The sequence below is a fragment of the Schistocerca nitens genome, chromosome 9, assembly GCF_023898315.1.
Source record: "Schistocerca nitens isolate TAMUIC-IGC-003100 chromosome 9, iqSchNite1.1, whole genome shotgun sequence".
Taxonomy (NCBI): domain Eukaryota; kingdom Metazoa; phylum Arthropoda; class Insecta; order Orthoptera; family Acrididae; genus Schistocerca; species Schistocerca nitens.
Window position 1 is genome coordinate 367,245,624 of NC_064622.1, and position 22,396 is coordinate 367,268,019.

Here is a 22,396-nt window from a genome sequence, read left to right on the forward strand (position 1 = left end):
TGAATGTTAACGGCGTCTGGCCCTGGGGCGGAGGATCGGGATGAAGTGAGAGCATAATTTAGCTCCACAATGACTTCATCTGCTACTGTCCGGCCAGAAACTGTGGAATGGATCTTGGTCCCAGTGACCCATGGGAGGTCGGCCACACAGCAGGAGAGGGAGTGGAACTGTTAAAAGAACTAACAGATGAAACCCAGTGACCTTTTTTGCTATCCTGAAGAACACAACACACTGTGTACACATCTGTTTATAATGAATGCAGTTTGCCATCATAAGACAACAGCTAAAAAAGTGGAGAGCACATCTCTGTGCGTTAATTGTGTCATGGCACATCTGAGTCCCCCAAGGGACCGGGACACGGTGCAGTAAAGAGGAAGGGTGAAGAATGGAGCCTTCTGCAGTGGTAAGGATAATGTTTGTAAGGTATTCCCCTGAAATTGTTGTTAGTTGAAGGTTTTCAGGGAGGAATAAAGCCTCCAGTCAGCCTTAGTAAGCTGCCATTTGGTTGTGCACAGAGGTGGGGTAGGAGTCAACAAATGGATAGCACATGGGAAATGGTCACTCGAGTATGTGTCAGAGAGAACAGACCACTCGAAACGGGCAAGCTGGGCAGTGCAGAGGGATAGGTCCAAATGGGAATAAGTGTGCATAGAGTCTGAAAGGAACATGGGTGCTCCTGTGTTAAGGCAGAAGAGGTTAAGTTGATTAAGATGGTCAGACAAAAGGGTGCCTCTCAGACAGGTTGTGGCAGAACCCCAAAGGGGATGGTGCACATTAAAGTCTCCGACTAGCAGAAAGGGATGAGTCAGCTGCCCAATAAGCTGGAAGAAGTCTGCCCTGGTGACATAGTATGAGACAGGGATGCAAACAGTACAAAGGGAAAAGGCCAAGTGAGGAAGGAAAAGGAGAACTGCAACAGCTGGAAGGCATGTAGTCAGGGGTATGGGTTGACTAAGAGCAGCATGACTCCTGCATGAGATGGAATACCGACCTCAGGAAAAAGGTCAAAATGGACCAGGAAGAAATGCAAGAGCTCAGAGCAGTCATGAGGATGCAATTTTGTTTCCCAAAGGCAGAGAACAAGTGGGCGCTGTGATTCTAAGAGCAGCAGTAAATCCTCTTTGTTGGATCGAAAGCCACAAATGATCCATTGGAGGAGAGTCATGACTAAGAAAAAATGCCGAGTGTCAGCTTTGAAAGACTCACTGCTACAGGGCACAGAGGGTGGAGGATACTGCTCCATGAGGTCTACAGATGTGTCGGCAATCTTCTGCTGTCAGCCTGTGGAGTCGAGGACAGAAAAATGGTTAGTCCTTTGTACTGGTGATACTGATGTCAGCCAGGCAAGGCTATCACATGGCAACTCCATTGAGGAGGATCTTCGAGTCGGTGATGGAGAAGACCTTCTGCCTTTGTTTGACTTCTTCGAGCCTTTCCGATGAGCAGAGGAAGATTCAGGTGTTGGTTGGCTGGAGGGACATACGAAGTCTTCACAGGAGTATTCCTTCTGCCCTTTCTGACTTACCAGTTGTGTAGCTGGTGACTTCACCCCATGAGGAATGTTGCACAGCTGGAGCAGGAGACGAGGACACTACCATGAGACTGGGTGATTTCACAACCACAGTGCTGTGTGGACTTTCGAGAATTGAGATATAGCACGAACAGTACTGTAGGTGCCAGATAATACAGCGAAGGGTTTACAACTAGCCAACGTGTGAGCGATTGGGTAAGGCACTTTTTCCTTCATCCGGATCTCCTTGACAGCCCACTCATCGAGATACATAGGAAAATCGTGGGAGGCGGCATGGTCATCACCGCAGCTGATGCAGCAGGGAGAAGGAGGTGGACCATCACCCTCATGACCATACTTACCACTGGTTACACATTTGGCTGGGTGTTGACAAGATGTTCTAGTATGGTTGAAACGATAACACTGGTAGCAGTGCATCGGGTTCGGAATGTATGGTTGGACTGTGGTAACTTCATAACCTGCTTTTATCTTTGATGGAAGAACCATTCTATCAAAAGTGAGCAAGAGAGTGCATGTAGTCACTAAGGTGGCATCTACTTTTTTCATCACCCAATTGACAGCCATGACACTCAGATCAGAGAGGTACGTTTGGATTTCTGCCTCAGTCAGACCATCGAGCAGCCTAGTTTAAATAACACCATGGGAAGAATTCAGTGTTCGATGGGCCTCAGCACAAACAAGATAGCCATAGAGAAGTGAAGCTGCAAGCAGTAGTTGTGCTCGAGGATCAGAAGTAGTCTCCAAAAGCAAAGTGCTATTGCATAAACAAGAGCAGGATTTCACAGTGCCAGCAATTGCATCAACACCTTTATGAAAAATAAACGGATTTACCATAGTGAAGGACTGACCATCTTCAGTACGTGAAACTGCGGGGTACCTTGGTGCAGCTGGGATGATCTTTGAATCGTTAACCTCGTTCTGTTTACGTTTCGTAGCCACTGACTGCGAAATGATTGGCACATTGTGAGAAAATCCCCCATAGTTGCCAGCATCTCTGATGGCACACTCATTACAACTGGGGGCTCCCATCAGAGGAGTCTCACCCACCTTAGGTGATTGTTCGCACCTCAGATCATACCTCCTGAACAGCTGACAAGGAGCCAATCGGCAATTTGGGATGGTAGCAGCTCAGTTAATCACCCCTCCCTGGGCCTGACCTCTAGCAGAGGTTACATGCGAACCCTACTTGTCAATGCGGGGCTGGGAATTATGTGTTACCCAGTCACCTGTTACTTGTCAGAGGCATGAGCCGGCATTCAGGAGCACACAGGAAGGAAGAAGAATAAGAGGAAGCTGAAACACCAAAGCAAAGGAAGAGTAGGAGAAGGTGAATGATGAACAAAAAAAGCAATGAAAAACAGTGGAGAGTATTCTGATATTGACTACCAAAACTGCAGAAATCATTTCCAAAAAGGATTCAGCCATGTTCCCCAAAGGAGGGGAAAAGGAACAGCCAGAGGATAGTCATGCAGCATGAAAGGGAAAAGCTGCTGCAAAGGCTGGGGCCCCATGGTAGCCAAGCATGAACCCGCCAAAGAGCAGCAAGCCCGCTGGGGGAGGAGGTGATTCTGTGTCAGATACTTTACTAATATCTCACCAGTATACATTCAATATATGGGGAGGGGGGCAGCTGGATAGAAATACACAGCTTCAAAGCCACTTCGACATAATGATGTCGTACTGGAGCTACACACATTCACCTATAATTCCTGAAAAGCTGATGAAAGACTACCTGATTGAAGTACCAATCAGGAGAGAACTACACAAAATGACACCAAATGTGATGGCACTTTTACAAGAGAGAATATTAATGTTCAATATTAATGCAGTTCAGCAAGCACTGCTCAACCACAAATTCAACACAATGTAGCGGCACCACAGTTTAGGATAGGGAAAGTTAGTTTTGTGCGATATTCTGAGCACAAGTTACAGCCAGTTGTGGGCCAGATTGCAGTGAGTTATGCATACCAATGGTTGTGAAGAGAACGGAGGCCACAGGGCCGTTTAACCACTGAAAAGCGTAAATGCAGAGGTCCACATGGCGCAAACTACAAGCAGAAGGGGCCCACTGACGCAACCGGGGTGTGGTGAGTATGTGACTCGGAGTGGCGCGTTAGCAAAACAGAGGCGCACAGCTGAGTATAAATAGGTGCCATTTTCTAACGAGGTTCATTCAAGTGTGGCAGCTCTCCTCGATGGCTACACACAACAGCAGATGGGGTGCCAGCATTCCAGACCATGGCGAGCTGTTGGTTCGACCCACTGAGGCCGACGTGGTGTCCATGGCCAGCCAGCCAGCCAGCCAGCCAGCGGCAGGCCACTCCACAGCTCAATACTGTAGGCAGTCGTCTCGGCTCCTGACACACGCTGGAGACATCCCGACGCGAGGGCCGCAGATTTGTACCCCAGATCATGGGCACTTGTTCGTTGCCGTGATCTCAGCCATGCCGGCGAGAAGGACACAGCTGGCCGCCTGCGGCTCACACCGAGCAGTGCTTAGTCGGCAGGGACGCATACTGCTGAGCCAGCTCCTGTCATCCTGACGACGACGCACTCCGATGACGTACAAGGCCTACGCACACCACGTTGCACTGGGTCGCTGGGGCGGTGGCCTCAGCATTGCGGAACCCTGGGACGTGGACCGACGGGAATGGGGCGCTGTAGTGGAAACAAATAAATCATTTGGAAAGTTCTCGCCAAGTTTTAATATGGCACCTCCTGGCAACCACCCACTACATTTGGTGTCTTCCCACTACATTTGGTCATCCTGATACATTTGGTGGCACCAGCCATGACATTTGGTGTCAGAATAGCAGACGTCGTTTGTCCAGTACAACGTTTGAGCCCACTGCCTACATTACAGTCACAAGATGTGGTGAGTTTTGCCCAGTTTTCTTTTGAGTCTTAGACGTTTTCTTGCTCTTTTTTTTTTGTTTCTTTTTAGTATGGCTCCTGGCAAGCCACATTGTAGATGTTTTGCGTGGGTATAGTAGTTTTTGTTGTCAGAGTAAGTGTTAGTATGTTTAAGGAGTAACATTGTTTACGTGGCATTTAATTACTTTTGTATTTGTTTATGATGATACTGAGTGTGATGATATGGAGCTGTAGGAAGTCAGGTTGTTCTTGTACTTAAATGTTTTGTTTCGGGACTAACTGGGAATGAAAGCAACATAATGGCTGAGTCAGACGTGGGGTGTGTCGGAACCAGAAGGTGCAGATTTTGATGGAAAAAGTAGCACAACTGATAGCGGACAATACGCAGTTGAGGAGTGATTTGGCATCTAGAAGAGAGCAGGAAACTGCATCAGATCAGTCGTTGTTGCCTAGGGTGCAGGAGATTGACCCAGCTGCTGCAAGTTTGATTATTCCGTTTTCTGGCACGGCATCTGGGCATGTGCGTTCGTTTGTGGATGACTTGGAAATTTCAGCTGTGATGAATGGTTGGTCTGATGAACAGTTGTTACATGTAGCCAAGATTAGATTGACGGGTGAAGCGAAGACATATGTAAGGTGTTCTGAGGCCTTAAGGAAGGCAGGACAGTTTAAGCAGTTAAAGGAAGGGCTTTTACAATGGTACAAAAAACAGAATAGCACTCTGTACTTTACAGAGAGGTTAAGTACAATGACAAAGAGACAAGGGGAGACGATGGAGAAATTTGCGGACAAGATAATGGAAATTAATGAGTATACTTATGAGTTGCGTCAGAGTAATGAACCGAATTGTGTTCTGTTGCAGGAGGCTGAGAAAAGGGCACTTTATGTGTTTTTGAGAGGGTTACCGGCACACGTCACGGAAAGTGCGTGAAGGGACTCCAAAAGATTTGTATTCAGCCATTCAGCTGTTAATTCAATGTGAGGAAATAGACATGGCAACAGGGGTATGCAAGAGGCAAACAGTGTTTACAGCAGGTGCAAAATGTTTTAAGTGTGGTTGTATGGGACATGTGCAGAGGCAATGTACCCTGTCACCGTGGAATAAAGGAAGGGGTGGAAATCAGCAGCGCGGAGGATGGAGAAGTGGAGATAGGGGAGGTGAACAATAGTTAAACGGCAGACGGGGCAGAAGACCCACCTAAGGGAGCTCCTGTTTAATTTCAATGCTACAAATACATATGCATAGGTGGAATGTTCAGTGGTAGGATCCACAGGAATTAAAAAGTTTAAGATTTTGTTGGACACAGGGGTGCAAGTGTCAGTGGCTACTAAGAATATAATGGGACAAAGGAAGTTAGACCCACCATGTTATAGGTTGCATGGAGTAGGGGATAAGGAGGTCACGCCTTTCGGGTCGATGACAGTTTACTTTCACATAGGGAAAGTCCGATTTGATGCATATGAGGTAGTACCATGGGTAAACGAGAGCTATGACATGATCCTAGGAGTAGATTTCTTGCATCAACATCATGCCAAAATTGTCCTTGGACAATGAACTGTGGAACTTAATGGAATGTTATTTCAGCTAGGGAAAACTGTTGTCAATGCAGAGCTGTCATGAGGGGCACTCAATGTAATGGACAAACCAACTGAACCGCGTTCATTAGCACTAAGGGTTAATTCACATGAGTGTGTGTCTAGTGGCACCGGGAAGTCATTTGGGTAAGGATGGAGTCAAATCTACCTGTGGGTACAGTACGCGTTATTGAACCATTGGAGGATAATGAAGTTTTGGGTTCACTGGGTTGTTTTGTGAAACATAGTGTTGTACATGTACACGATGGGAACAATGGCCAAGTAGTTCCCCTGACTGTGGATAATTTTAGCACTGTAGACATGAATTTGAGAAAAGGAGTTTTAGTAGCAAATTTGGATTTGCCAGATGAGGAAGACTAGTGTTCGAGAGGTAGGCGAAGCGATCAACCACTAACTGCTGATAGAATTGCATTGCATGACAAAATTAAGCATTTGAAAAGAGGAGAAAGAGAGCATATGGAAGTATTATTGTGGTAATTTAAGGATTTGTTTTTTCCACAAGGGCCGTTACCAGCAACTCTATTATTTCAACATAGGATACCAACATGGAATGAAGCACCTGTTTACCATAAACCATACAGAATACCGAGGCATTTGCAACCGACAGTAATAGTTGCTGGGTAGTGGGCATTGTCATTGCACCTAAAAAATCTACAGACGGAACTAAGAAATACAGGTTCTGTTGTGACTCCCGATACCTCAATAATAAGACAGTAATTGAAGCATACCCCATTCCAAACATATTGGAGACTTTGGATCACTTAGGGCAGTGCCAGTACTTTTCTACAATGGACAAGTGGTTATCATGAGTTGGAGGTGGCTCCAGAGGATCGTCCAAAAACTGCTTCCTCTACTCCTGGAGGCAATTACCAGTACATTAGAATGCCATTATGTTTGAAAAACGCTCCGGCATCATTTTAGAGGTTGCTAGACAGTGTCTTGAGGGGTTTGAAACCACGGCAGTGTCTGGTCAGTTTGGATAACATTATAGTGTTTTCAAGTAGTATGGAGCAACATAGACAGCAGTTAAGGGAAGTTTGTGAGTTTAAGAGCAGTTCATTTGACGTTGAGCCTGGAGAAGTGTCATTTTGCATTAGAAGAAGTAAAATATTTGGGTCATATTATCAATAAGGACAGAGTGCGAACAGATCTGAGGTTGGTACAGGATGTAAGGGATTTTCGGGAACCGAAAATAGTTAAGGAAGTGCAGTCATTCATCGGAAGCTGCAATTTCTATCAAAAGTTCATGAAGGATTTTGCAGATTTAGCACAGCCATTGGCGCAATTGTTGTGGAAGGGTGTGAAATCTGAATGGACAGAAGATTGTCAGAAAGCGTTTGACAAACTGAAGTGTTAACATCAAGTCCAGTTCTTGTGTTTCCAGATTTTGAAAAGAAGTCTATACTAGCATGCAATGCATGAAATCAAGCATTGGGGTGTGTTCTTAGTCAGGAAAGTGATGGGAAAGAACATCCTGTAGTCTATGCATCTAGGCAGTTGAATGCAGCAGAGAGGAATTACTCAACAACTGAGAGGGAGATGCTTAGCATAATCTATGGAATCACATATTTTAAATGTTATTTATATAGGAAAAGATTTCAGGTAGTGGTGGATCATGCTGCGTTGAAGTGGTGGTTGGGGTTGAAGGATCCGTCAACTAGACTCACTAGATGGGCTGTGAGGCTAGTGAATTCAACTACAAGGTGGTGCACAAGCCTGGGAAGAAACACGGTAATGTAGATGCACTAAGTAAGAAGATGGCAAAAGTAGAAGTCATAGGTTATGACCCAATGGTATGGCAAGAATTACAGGATGCGGACAACAATTGTAAATTGAATCGTACACAGCCACAATTTAATATGTACGACGGTCTTCTATGCAGGGAAACGAAGTTAGGATCAAGGGTAGTAGTGCCTGCAAAGCTGAGGGATGAGGTTTTAAAGGAAGCACATGATCACGTGTCATCCAGTCATGGAGGGTGGCAGAGAGGCAGAGGCAGAGTGGCAGAGAGATATTGGTGGAGAGGTAGGAAAGTAGATGTGGAACAGTACAACAAGAATTGTATACCATGTGCGCAGAGAGAAGATTTGAGTCAGGAACAGATACAGCTACAATGATTACCGGAAGCAACATGTCCATTTTCTTTGCTGGGGATTGATGTCTTAGGACCTTTTAGGCGATCACCATCGGGGAACAGATTCGTTCTCACAATAACAGATCATTTTTCCAGGTACATGGAGATGGTGGCTATGCCAAATCAACAGGCAGCAGAGGTCGCACAAGCGTTAATAAACAAATGGATTTTGAAGTTTGGTGTACCGGAGTCAATAATTACTGACCAAGGGACCAACTTCATGTCAGATTTAATGAAGGAACTGTGTAAATTGTTGAACATAAAGAAGTTGAGGATGTGCGTGTTGCATCCACAGGCCAATGGAAGGACAGGACAGGTACACAGAACAAGCGGGAAGATGCTGAGTTTTTATGTGGATTCTCATCACCATCAGTGGGACGAGTATTTGAAGCATGTTGTATGCGCATACAATGCAAAAGTCGATACAAATACCAGTTTGTCTCCATATGAGGTAGTGTACGGGTGAAAAATGCAGTCACCATTTGATTTAGTGAAGCTACAGAAAGGAAAGACCGGTGAATCTGTATGTCAATTTGCAAGGACAATTTGGAACATTTGGAAACAGGTACAAAAGGCGAATACAAATGCTTTGGAAAGAGAGGAAGATGCAGTAAAGTGGAAAGGAAGTTTACCACTGTATAGAGTGGGGCAATGGGCAATGCTGTCCAGCCCCTACACGCAAAAAGGGAAAACGAAGAAATTCCTCATGAGGTATCAAGGGCCATACCCTTTAATGTTAATCTTCAGCTGCCAACTAGAACGACGATAGTACACAATGGGCAGTTACGGCCATTTAAGGGTTGCCCAGATGTGATTCCAGGCATGTCACAGGAAGGAAAGAGGAAGAAAGAGAGAGTGAAGAGAGGTGCTAAGCACAGAGAAAACCAGGAAGGTAGAGTACAGCATGAAATACCGTATCCTTTGTGATACAGAAAGAAGTAGAGTATTTGTAGTTTTTTTTTTTTGTCATGTATCATTGGGTTTGTGTAGGGTAACTGGTAACTAGGCATTGTATTTTATACGTGTTTTCAAGTATTGTGAGCCTGCTACGGACAGGAGTCTCTTTGAAGAGGGAGAAAGGGTGATGGTGATCCCTGTCCTCAGGTCACTGAAAAGGGAAGTGTGGCGTCTGACGTAAGTGGAGTGTTGTTGGAGGAGAAATCCAATGCAGTTGTGGAGAAATAAATTCATCAGAGTGAATTTTGCGGCAAAGCCGTAATAAATATGAGTTGAATGATGTCAGAGTCGTAAAATTTTCTGTCTACATTTTTTGTTATCGACAGTGCTGGGTCAGGAAAGTCGGGTTTATGGCACAAGTTCATATAATGTAAATCTAAGGATGAAAGTAGTCACACAATCAGTGTTGAGTTTGAATCAAAATAGTGAATGTCGGAGGAAAATCTGTGAAGCTACAAATATGGGACACGTGCACCATGAAGTTATTTTTTAGGTAGGGGGAAAGGAATCTACTGTCCAAGGGACATCATGGGGCCAAACTTGAGCTTGCAACACGTCGGGATGCATTGGATCTCCTCCACCTACGAGAATTTGGTAGTAGAAGCAAGTTGTTTTGAGCGAGGAATATTTGCAGAAGAAAAACAAGCAGAGCTCGAAGGAAGCGGAATTTTAACCAATGGAACTAAGTGTAACATAATAGGACCAACCTTCCACCTGCCAGGGTCAATTTCAGGAGTCACACAGTTGAATGTTACGCAGCCACAGCTGTACTGGCCAGAAGCCACTTTAGAGTTTTTGCCAAGGCAGAATCTGACCTTATTAGGTCAAACTCTGGAGCCAGGCCTACTAAGATTCGTAAACAAGTTCATTTCGGAGCAAAAGGGGCGCATATCAGCCGAACAGCTTGTACAACATGCCAATCAGTATAGGGAAAGGCAACAGCAAATAACTATCATTTTGAGCACCTCTGTGTCAAGTGTCATCAAAGCCTTAACTTTGTTATGTGTTGTTTTCTTTCTGATCAGGCGGAGAGCTAATTCCAAGAGGGAACCAAGGGTGGTCCAAGTCCCAGTGGATTTGATACCAAGGGCATGAGATGAGGAGTAAGGGGTTGATCGGGCAGTAGTAGTCCAGTAAGGAATTTTTACATTTTGTTTCAAGTCATGGTTTTAAGAGGGCACTAGACCACATTTAAGTTTTCTAGTAGTAAGGAAATATGCCATAGGTGCCAACCCAAACAAGTTAAGAGCTAGTTAAAGGTCAACCTGGGGACCAGGTCTTTCCGAAGAGAGGAATAATGTAGCGGCACCACAGTTTGAGATAGGGAAAGTTAGTTTTGGGCGATATTCTGAGCACAAGTTACAGCCAGGTGCAGGCCGAATTGCAGTGAGTTACACATACCAATGGTTGCAAAGTAGAATGAAAGCCACAGAGGCCGCTGAACCACTGAAAAGTGTAAACGCAACAGTTCGCATGGCACAAGCTACAGGCAGAAGGGGCCCACTGGCGTAACCGGGGCATAGTGAGTACGTGATCCCAGCGGCGTGTTAGCAAAACAGAGGCGCACAGCCGAGTATAAATAGGTGCCGTTTTCTAACGACATTTATTCAAGTGTGGCAGCTCTCCTGGACGGCGGTGTGTGTCACACCACCGGCTACACACATCAGCAGATGGGGCGTCAGCATTCCATCCCCGATGGGTCGTGGGTTTGACGCCCCTGAGGCCAATGTGGGGTCCGTAGCCAGCCCGCCAGCGGTGGGCCACTCCACGGCTCGCAACTGCAGGCAGTCGTCTCAGCTCCCGACACACGCTGGAGATATCCCAAGGCGAGGGCCACACATTCGGACCCCAAATCACGGGCGCTTGTTCGTCGCCACGATTTCAGCCATGCCGGTGAGAAGGACGTAGCTGGCCGCCTGCGGCTCACATCGAGCAGCACTGAGCTGGCAGGGACACAGACCACTGTGCCAACTCCTGCCATCCTGACGACGACACACTCCACTGGCAAACAAGGATGCCACACAGCACATTGCACTGGGTCGCTGGGGCTGTGGCCTCAGCTTTGCGAGACCCTGTGATGCGCACCGAGGGGAATGGGGCGCTGTATTGGAAACAAATAAATCATTTGGAAAGTTCTCACCGAGTTTTAATACGGCACCTCCTGGCAACCACCCACTGCAATGGTGTCTTCCCACTACATTTGGTCATCCTAATACATTTCGTGGCACCAGCCACAACAACAAGTTCCAAAATTGATCTAACAAGAAGAGACCTTCATTGTTTATCCTGAAAGTAGGTACTTCAGATGAAAATGGAAAGTTTATGGATTCAGAGTATATTACCAAAAAAATCTTAAAGCTGGATAGTGTAGTAGGCTTTTACATTAAGATGGAACCTCTCCCAGCAGGATTAAACATGAAATCACAGTGCTTTAAGTGTCAACAAGAAGGACAGTGTCAAAAATACTGCTACCATCGGACAACGTGTGAAATTAGCTGAGAATCATGACATCCACAAATGTAAGCACAAAAATGTAGAGCTATCCACGTCATAACATGGCGTGGCTGCAAGGCCTTCTCAGGTCAGAACAATGTTGGAAATAAAACGCAAGAGAAGGTAAAACATCAAGCAGACTCAAAACAAATCACCAGGAACAAAAGACAGAGGACATAACACTAGGAATGTGTGGCACCCCCTTGAGTGCAGAACAGCAGTGAGCTGGCAGAGGCCTCCCCTCACTGTGGCCAGCCAGAACTCCCAAACACAGAGTGGAGAGAAGGTCAATCCCACATCTAGGAAGGAAGCCAGTCAGCTCTGAAATGAAGACAGGCCAAAGTCTTTGAAGAGGCAGTAGGCAGTGCGAGAACAGAAGAATAGTCTGAAGTTCAAATCAAAGCCCTTGTCAAAATGTTAGTGAGGAAGCTGATGATCAGAACAGAACTCCTAGTTAGGATAAACATGGTAGTTTATGCTGTAATAGAGAAGGCAAAAATGCGCTAAAGCACAAAATCCAAAATCAATCCCAGCCACGCATTAAGTGGGATTTACACTGGCTGTAAGGCAAATGCTGGAACTTCCTTCCCCCCCCCCCCCCCCCCCCCCCGCCACACACACACAAAAATATAAGTATCTGCCCCTTCAGATCTATTAATGAGTACCCAAATCAATAAAAACACAGAATGCCAAAACAGTGTTAAAAATTAACTCGCAATTTAAAAACACAAAAGTAACATTCATAAAATATAACACTAGAAGCATAAATAACTTACACTACCCACCATTCAGCCTAAGCATGGCACAGAAAGGATTGACAGTGGAGTAAAGAGTGTAATAGATTTAACTTCAAACTCAAAACCAACTCATTACACATCCCATCACATTACACATCACATTTCTGATACACTGAACTATTATCTGGAGATACTATCCAATTAGTTAAAAGCTCAAATTTTACTCACGCCAAAATATACTTAACTGAAATTAAAAAAAAATTGCCATCCTATCCTAAGTGTACCACTCTAAATCTGTCTTTCCGGCCCTCTATCAATGCTCGCTAGAAATATGGGGTTTCTTCAGTGTATCTTTACGCATGTTCATTTTATATTTTTTTCTGCTGTATTTTCTGTTATTTGGTTAGTTCATAACACATTCTCCTCATCTCCCCTCCATCTACTACTTCCTTTTTTCCTTGTATCCTGTTATTTTAATTTTTACATTGTTTGTTCATCAAGTTTGAGACCTGATCTAACAACTGGTGTTTGCTATTACTAAAATTAATTTCATTTACAATGTATTACTGTGCAATAAGGACTCAGAATTGTTTATGGCCCATTAATCATTATCTGGCCTTCTGGCTCTTTTCCCAAATCATTAAAGGCAAATGCCTGGATGTTGCCTAATAATACGTAACAACCACCACCTTCCACAATCACGGCCAGATACAAGTAACTTTAATTTAATGTCTCGTGCAGCGCTGTCCCTGTCATAGTTACTCATTGCACTAAATCATATTCCATGATATTGTTAAAACACTATAATGGTTTTATGAAATAAATAAATAAAATCCAAAATTTGTATGTTTCCAGTCCACATTTTCAGCTGCAATTGATCTCTTTTCTGTAACTTATCTTTGTTAAGTTGTATATTCATATCTGTTGAGTTTCTAATCTTTTATAATCATATATTTTATGCCAATTTCGATATCAACAGACAAAAGGCTACTACTGATGCAAATGTATTTATTGATTAGTGATAAGAACATGAGCACAGGATACAGGTGACAAGTGATTTCTTGAGAATCTGAGTTGCATAGATAAAGTACAATTTATGGTTCTTACCCTAAAAGACAGGCACAATAAATCAGTATTAATTAAGGATCAAATGCGTGCATTTTTTGTGTCTGTCATGTCATGTATGCTTGTTTCAAAAAAATAAAAGACACCACCTACTGCCAGCATCTTTCCACATTAGTTCTTACTAATATTGCCTTCTTAACATCTACCTACAACCATTCAAGACTATGCTGTTGTCCTTAGTCTGAATAAGGGTTTGATGCAGCTCACCATGCTTCTCTCTCTCTCTCTCTCTCTCTCTCTCTTTCTCTGTTAAGGATGTGTAACTCACTTTCATTTCATTCAACTCTTACAGCTGTGGCCTGGTTTCTCTACAAGCCTTTTTGCTCCCTGTATTTTATCCCTGATAACTTTGGAACTGCAAATAATGTATTCCATTCAAAATTTTCAAAAACATTATTTTATTTTTCAAAATGTCTTCTAAGATGTAAGTTGTAGAGGTAATATTGGCTCATGTCTTCCTACATTTCTCTTGAACTCAAAATGATCTCCCAGGGGTCAGCTTCCATGAGTCTCTCCTATCTTCTGTAATTTATTTGTACTAGTATTTTCAACTATGAATTATTAAACTGATGGATTGCTAATATTTATTGTGACAGCACCTACCTTTTTTGGGAATGGGCTTATACATTTCTCGAAACCTCAGGGCATTTTTTCTTTGTCATATATCCCACATATCTGAGGAACAGTTTGGTCGTGCCTATTTCTCCCAAAGATCTGAATAATTCTGAGGCAATTTCATCCATGCCAGATACCTCGTTTATGGTATACTTTCAGTAAAAAAACATGTAGCTCTGCGATCATACCCTAAGAATCCCATGAAACTGACTTACTGCTGTGTCATCTTCTGCCATATGGCATCATTAAGCTGCAGTATGAACGGATATGGGGCAGTACACCACTCTCCCAGTTAGCTTTCCACACCTGTGAGCTGCTGCTACTGATACAAGCAGCTCCTACAATGGGCTCAACAAGGCTGATTGCCCCAGGTTTCACTCCCTTGACCAAGGAAAAAGTTTCTGGCAGTACTGTGAATTCAACACCCATCTTGAGCACTGCATCTCTTTTCATCTATTTCCTCTTCCCTTCTTGTACCATTGTCTTCCAGTCCCTCACATTTGTACAGTGCTTTTATATACTCCTTCCATCTCTTAGTGATCCACTCTGTTTAGTACTGGCATGCCAACTGCTCCTGATACCTACACATCGGCTTATCTCTTCTCTTAATGTTTCTTTGGTTTTCCTATACACTGCATTTATCTTTCCCAGTCATGCATGAATCTATAGCTTTCTATTCCTCCTCTAGACATCCCTGTTTTGTTATCTTGCACATTCTGTCAACCTGTCAATTTATTGATATAGGCACACATATTCCTGTTGGCCTCCTCTTCTGGTTATTTATATTTCTTTGCTTTTTTTCTCATTTCATCAGTTAACTTCAATACCTCCCATGGTATCCAAGAATTTCTAATGCACCTTGATACATTGTCTTGTGTTATATTGAGCTTTCATTATTTCATCCCTCTACGTTACCCATTCAGCTTCAATCTTATTTGTTTACAGGAATGAAAAATGAGGGCAAAGTGAAAAGAGGGATAGCTTTGAGTGAACATAGTAAGACAGCAATAAAAAAATTCTGATAACACAAATATACTGGTCAACACCTGATAAAGTCCTGTGAATTTGCCAAAACTAATTTATAACTTTATCTTACTGATTTATCTTTGGGAATCATCAATAGAAGTGATGTTCCATAATCAGTAAAAAACTACAGCCAATGCCATCACTCAGTTTCTGGGAAACATGGAAACACCATTCGGAAAATTTTCAATTGTGCAATTATTGAACATAGAATATAATCTCTGTCTTAAATGACTGGAATTAACCACATGACTGTTCTACAACAATCCCATTTATTGCAAGGTACTATTTTCGTAAATCACAATATAATTAAAATAGTAGCTAAAAATGGTTGGTCTACCACTTATGCCAAGCAACAAGTTGCTCTGTCCAAGAAGATTATTACTTGAGGGTGAATTGCATGAATTTACAAACAAAACTCCGTACAATTGACGCACTGAAAAAAAATCCGAATGATGTATGTACAATGTCAATAACCAAGTAATGGAAATAATTATCAAAGCGAGCGATAAGTGAACGGCATCAACTATAAGCTGCTCAACAGGTATCACGAGACTTGCTTTGAACTATAAAGTTGCCTGCTACACATAAAATTGAGAAAACTTTAATAGTTTTTTCTTATAATTGGAGCTTTCCGTAAAACGCACGTCCAGTTTCTGTAAGGTGTGCGTGTTTATTTGAAAAAGTTACGGCTACATAATCAGTTGATTGGAAAAATAGAGAAAAAAACAGAGGCAGAACATGCCAGTTGAAATAAATATAACTTCCATAGATTTCTTTCGGCTAACATTTCTTTACAAACGTTTTAAGAGTTTGTATTAAGTTTTTCGTCATGAACGCAGCCATTCGTGCATGCACAAAGCTACACACTAATCTGAAATACTAAGTCTATGATACCTTGGCTGAATTTGCAAATATATCTTCCTCGGCCTCATTCGGCATCTTCTTGCTCCTAACTGTCAAGCACACAACCGTTTGTTGTGATGCCGCTGTCACAGCAGACAAGCAAAACTTCTGTTGACGTTTAGCAAAATTCACCAATCAGTTTCACGAATTGTCTACCGTCATTTGTTTTCCTAGATCATCTTCGGCAGTCACCAGCTTTAGCAAATGTCTGCGCAGACAAATCGTACTCTGTGTAACAAAAATTTGTGCAGATATATTTGCACAAATATACAAATGCGAATCAAGGAAGATAGAGTAAAGGGAGATGCAGTTGTACAGAGTGGCCAGAAACGGTCTCAAGAACTTGTACCGGTGTTGTTGGGTAGGTTATGTAGAGAAATAATTGTTAAGAAAAAATTCGCTACATTGCGTCCTTTCCAAGTTAATTGGCATTGAAGTTGGTCAATCAGACCGTTGTGTGCACAAATTCAAGGGGCCCACCAGATACAGTTAGTGTCAGCTGTTCTCATAGCGTAGCTGATAGCGCACGAGTCTGCTCAGCCTTCGAATAGGGTTTTATTCTTACTATTGTCCCATGTCCAATGTTTGTATCGGTCTCTTGTTCGGTTGTAGAAAACCAAACGAAGAACACTTTTGGCAACACTGTCTCTGGCGGGCTGTTTGACTTTGCGCACGCAAAGGCCTGATTGGCTAACTTCAATACTAATTAAGTCGAAATGGTGCGACGTATCGAATTTGTTCCTTAACATTTATTTCTTAACATAACCTTCTCTGCAACACACTTTCGAGCTTTTCATACTGTTTCTGACCACCCTATACACGTGGAGAACATGAATAGCACAGTCTAAACCCGGGTTCTCAGACGTAAATAATGCGCCGTAGCTTGTGGCTTACTGTAATGGCACTGTGAGCTATCGTTGACACAGGACGCCACAAATTCTGCGTAACTGCACAGCTTTCAGCATTGCGTCAGTTGATATTAAAAGGGTGGGTATGAATGTTATAGTGGTTGTTATCGCATTAGAGCTGCGATGAGAGGCAAATACAAGGAAGAAGAAACTCAATTGTCGGATCTGAAAATAGATTTCGCAAAGGGGTAAATTAAGTGCCATAAACACATTTATAAAGGAAATAACACTCAGGGACGAAAATGCTATCTGTAATGGCAAACCAATGGAGTTAGAATGTTTATGTTAACCTCTTAGTGCCAAACTAATCAACAGCTGGCATGTATCATCTGCAATATCATCTGAAAATACGTCACACTTTCAAGATTTTAGAATCTTGTTGTACTCGTTGATACATGCATTATGAATAACTTATTTTTAGTTTAAAAGGTGCCACATCATATTCACGAGCTATTTCCGGTAGACAGGGTGTTTCACTAAAAGTGTTTGCCTGTGTAAGCTACGAAGTAATAGGCGACGGAAATATTTATTGTGGTAGGTCACCATACGAAACGTTACACTGTCTGCGGAGCTATGACCACAGTTTATTGTGTTTTTATCCAAAGAGCTACAGCAAAAAGATACAATTTTTAAAATGGAACAATAGTTGTTTCTATCGTGCACTGGAATCAGTAACACCAACTCTGTATACATCAATTTAAATTACATTCCTGTCACTTTTAGTTTGTGAGCCACAACCCTTCAAAGTTTCATGGACAGATACCACGCGCTGTATTTAATAGATGGCTGTGTGATGGGTGATGGATGTTCTGGCGGAGGGAAGTTGAATACACAATGCAATGCTCCTTCTAAAGGATCTGCAGACGAGATGTAACATCGCCAGTGTCACGATGAGCCGTTTTAGATCATCTGGGGATGTGGGCTCAGTGACATAAACATGATCCTTTAGGTATCCCCACAAAAAGAAATCTAATGGTGTTAAATCGGGTGACCTTGAGGACCATGAATGAGGACCATAGCGCCCCAACCACTTTCCTGCAAACCTGTTGTTTAGTTCTTCCACAACAGCACATGCAGAATGGGCTGGGTGACCATCGTGCTCCATCCGCATATGGACTCTCGTGTGTAGACACACATGTTCAAGGAGACCACCCAAACTGTCGACTATAATCGCGCGATATAACTCACCTGTCAGTGTACCTGGGAAGTAGTGTGGACTGATGATTTCATCCCCAAGGATTCCACATCATACATTAATAGACCACCTATGTTCATGGTCGACAGGTCGTACCCACCGAGGATTGTCTGCGGCCCAGTAGTGCACATTATGGCGATTCACTGCACCATAATTTGTGAACGTGAACTCATCAGAGAATGTAACACCTTCTAAAGACTCCAGCGTGAAATTAATCATGGCCCATTCACAGAATGTAGCTCTCGCACGGAAATCGTTCCCAAGCAGCTCCTGGGTCAGTGACAGGTGGTACGGGTGAAACCTGTGGCCGTGTACTATACGCCACACATATGTGAGACTGACACCAGCGACTGCAGCAACGGCTCGCGAGCTGACATGAGGATCGTGATGTACTGCAGCTAAAACAAACACCTCCGTCTCCTCACTTCTTGTTGTTCATCGTCTGTTACTGTGGCGCATTACCAAGCTGCCTGTTGCCCTAAGGCATATAAGAACGTAATGGCTGTCGGAGCTCTTCGCCTAGGATATCTCACGGCGTACACCATGGCTGCTTCAGTGGCATCGTGTTGGCAGTCGCCGAGCATCAGCAACATGTAAACGTACTCGTTGTTTGTATATGCCATCTCCATCCCATGTCAGTAACTGTGGTATATTGAGTCCCATTTGTTTGTGTGGCTCGAACTGTCGGATATACGGCCGTGTGCGGCAACAGTCGGCAGTCTAACAGCGCATCCACGAAGCTTCTCGCTCCGTGACACCGGTGACGTTACAACTCGGCCGCACCACATTTAGAAGGAGCATTGCATTATGCACAGTGTGTGTGGTATTTGCCCCTGAAACTTTGAAGGATTGCAGCTTCAAACTTAAAGAGATAGGAATGTAATTTAAATTTATGTAAACACAGCTGGTGTTATTGATTCCAGTGCATGATAGATTCGACTATTGTTCCATTTAAAAATTGTATCTTTTGCTGTAACTCTTTGGATAATAACACAATAAACTATGTTCATAGCTCAGCAGACAGTGTAACGTTTCTTATGGTGACCTACCGCAATAAATATTTCCATCGGCTATTACTTCGTAACTTACAGAGGCAAACACATTTAGCGAAACACCCTGTATATTCCACAATTTACATAATGCTTGGACTGACAACTCACGAAGTTCAAATGACTAGCTTTTTCGGTTACAAATGACAAGTTTATTTATTTATTCAGCCAAAATTCTTGTAAGATACGTCACTGGTCTGCAAATATTTCCTCTCCCCACGCCAAACACACACACACACACACACACACACACACACACACTGCTGCAGAAAATCAAATATAGGTTGCTGTCCTTGTTGTTCCACAAGCCTGCGAAAGTGTGCCTACCGACCACTTTTTTCAGTGATAAAATGAAAACACACTAAAATCAAATGATGCACAGTAGCAATCACTCCACGATAACTGTGACAGAATGCTCCTGTTCAGAATGGCACAGTGGTGAAAGGGAAGTGGGGCAACCATGGAGGTAAAAATTAGAAGGGAGTTGACATTACGCCAAATCTTGAAGCTGACGCCCACGACATTATATAACCGGAAACATTATGTTCATCGCATTCATACTTACATGGCTCACCATGGTGATACTTCCCTGTAATGTCACTCTGATTTGCATGTGCCCAGTTTAGACTGTTGGGAATATCTATCAGTTTTTGTGGTCATATCCTAAACAGCTTCTGGTGCTTTTATTGTGTGGATACGTAGTTGTTTTATCAAAATGTCAGCTTGTATCGTTTACAGCTGTACTGATCTATCTGATCGTAATCTAAAGTTTAAACGAATCATATTTCATTCATTAGTGGAGTCCTTCAAGCAATATTATCTTTTGTTTACATGAGTCATGGTTGCGCTTTTTGCTTTTATTCCTTCCTGTTTTTCATTGCCTTCCCGACCTCAAACTCACTGACATCCGAACCACACTGTCTCGTCCCCACACAATGCACGGCTAAGTCATTGTCTTGATTGTTCGTGCAGCATGGCATGCCTTAAATTCCTCGAGCCAGTAATTATCCATTGTTCATATTTCCTCTCTCTTTAAATAAAAAAGGTTCTGGCTTTAATAGCCAGAGACAGCTGTCTTGTGTGTGTGAGTTTTGTGCGTATGATTGTATCAATGTGTGCATATGCTTTGCTTCCTTTGTGATGAAGGCTTTGGCCAAAAACACATGTGAACACTATTTTCGTCGTGCCTGCCTGCTGTTCGGTGTGTGAGTAGCAAACTATCCATTTCACAGTATAGTTATTCCTTCAACATTCCAGTTGTGATATGTTTTTTATTCCTGAAAAATTGACTGTCACAGGCGAGAAATATTCTGGAAAAAGAAGAAAATAGGCTACTGTTGGAAAGGTAGGCCTATACATTACACCAGTTAGGCTATCGTTAGTAAAAATGACTTACATATATGTTAAATCAAAATATTCATTTTAAGGGGTCTAACCATTTGAGATCAATCCCTTAATCTCATTTATAGTATTGCTCAGTGCTGAAACACATCTAAAAAATTATGTTTTTTTGCCCTGTAAAATGCTATTATTTGTCAATCACTGAAAGAGGCATCAGAGTGAGGAGATGCGTAAACTACGGTGAAACTAATGCACTGGCAATCTAATAAACCAAGAGCTATATTCTGCATTGAGGTAAACTTATATGCACTTCTGTTTCTTTGACATTTCAGTAATCGTTAACTTTGCTGACATGCACAAGGTACAATAGCATGATCTGCTTCTTTTCTCATTTTACATTTGCATTAGCAAAGAGCACGTTTTTTTTTGCAAATGTGAACATTAAAAATGTTGTGCATATGAACTGAAAGCTGGAAGTGTAACCAACAAGAAGCAGTACTACTAAGCAAACAAGCATTGCTTTCGCGGTGCCAACTTAGTTTGCCAAAGAAAGTGGAATTAAATGGATTATGAAACCATGCTTTTCGCATATATAAAAAAAAAATCAAGGTTCATTAATGAGGCCTCCAGTGTCGTGTACCTTTTTATTTTATTTATTTATTTATTTATTTTTTTTTTTTTGTCATCAGCCTTATGACTAGTTTGATGCAGCCTGCCAAGAATTCCTCTCCCGTGCCAATCTCTTCAACTCAGAGTAACACTTGCAGACTATGTCCTCAATTATTTGCTGCATGTATTCCAACATCTGTCTTTCTCTGCAGTTTTTGCATCTACAGCTCCCCCTAGTACACTGAAGTAGTTCTCTCATGTCTTAACAGTTGTCCTATCATCCTGTCCCGTCTTCTTATCAGTGTTTTACACGTGTTTCTTTCCTCTCTGATTCTGCACAGAACCTCCTCATTCCTTACCTTATCACTCCACCTAATTTTCGACATTCGCCTCTAGCACATCTCAAATGCTTCGATTCTCTTCAGTTCCAGTTTTCCACAGTCCATGTTTCACTATCATACAATGCTGTACTCCAGACATACATACTCAGAAATTTGTTCCTCAAATTAAGGTCAATGTTTGATACTAGCAGTCTTCTCTTGTCCAGGAAAGCCCTTTTTGACATTGCTAGCCTGCTTTTGATGTCCTTATTCCGTCCGTCATTGGTTATTTTACTGCCTAGGTAGCAGAATTCCTTAACTTCATTTACTTCTTTGTCGTCAATTAAGTTTCTCTCTGTTTCATTTCTGATACTTCTCATTACTTGTCTTTCTTTGATTTACTCTCAATCCATATTCTGTACTCATTAGATTGTTCATTCCACTCAGCAGATCATGTGATTCTTCTTCACTTTCACTCAGAATAGCAAAGTCATCAGCGAATCATATCATTGATATCCTTTCACTTTGAATTTTAATTCCAATCCCAAACTTTTTTTTTATTTCCATCATTGCTTCTTCGATGTACAGACTGAACAGTAGGGAGGAAAGACTACATCCCTCTCTTACACCCTTTTTAATTCGAGCACTTCATTCTTGGTCGCCCACTCTTATTACTTCCTCTTGACTCTTCTACATACTGTATTTACCCATCTCTCTCTTTAGCTTACTATTATAATGGAGCAAATAGGAATTCAAGATTAGAAAAACGTTCCAAATTGCCTTCCTGACACTGTTATTCATGTAAGTATTGTGATTTATAGTGTTAAAACTACTGTTGCATGACAGAGATAATGAACAAGAAGCCATCGTAAACAGTTGTCTGCTAACGTTTTGGGTTATTTAAGATGGCGGCAGAGTCCATGCACTCTGGCAGCTTCAAAACAATTTACAGTGTAAGTCTGTAGAGTCATCTTCTTCTTTTT

At 42.6% G+C, this 22,396-nt stretch overlaps 1 protein-coding gene across 1 annotated transcript in view; it reads right to left on the reverse strand.

Annotated features, from left to right (window-relative positions):
• Positions 1-16,153, reverse strand: part of LOC126203442 (gastrula zinc finger protein XlCGF7.1-like) — a 104,583-nt gene extending 88,430 nt beyond the window's left edge. Inside the window, exon 1 of the mRNA XM_049937760.1 lies at positions 15,983-16,153. Within this exon, the coding sequence (XP_049793717.1) occupies positions 15,983-16,027 (45 nt within the window). The 5' untranslated portion in view covers positions 16,028-16,153. The remainder of the gene's footprint in view (positions 1-15,982) is intronic.
• Between the last annotated feature and the right edge of the window lie 6,243 nt (positions 16,154-22,396).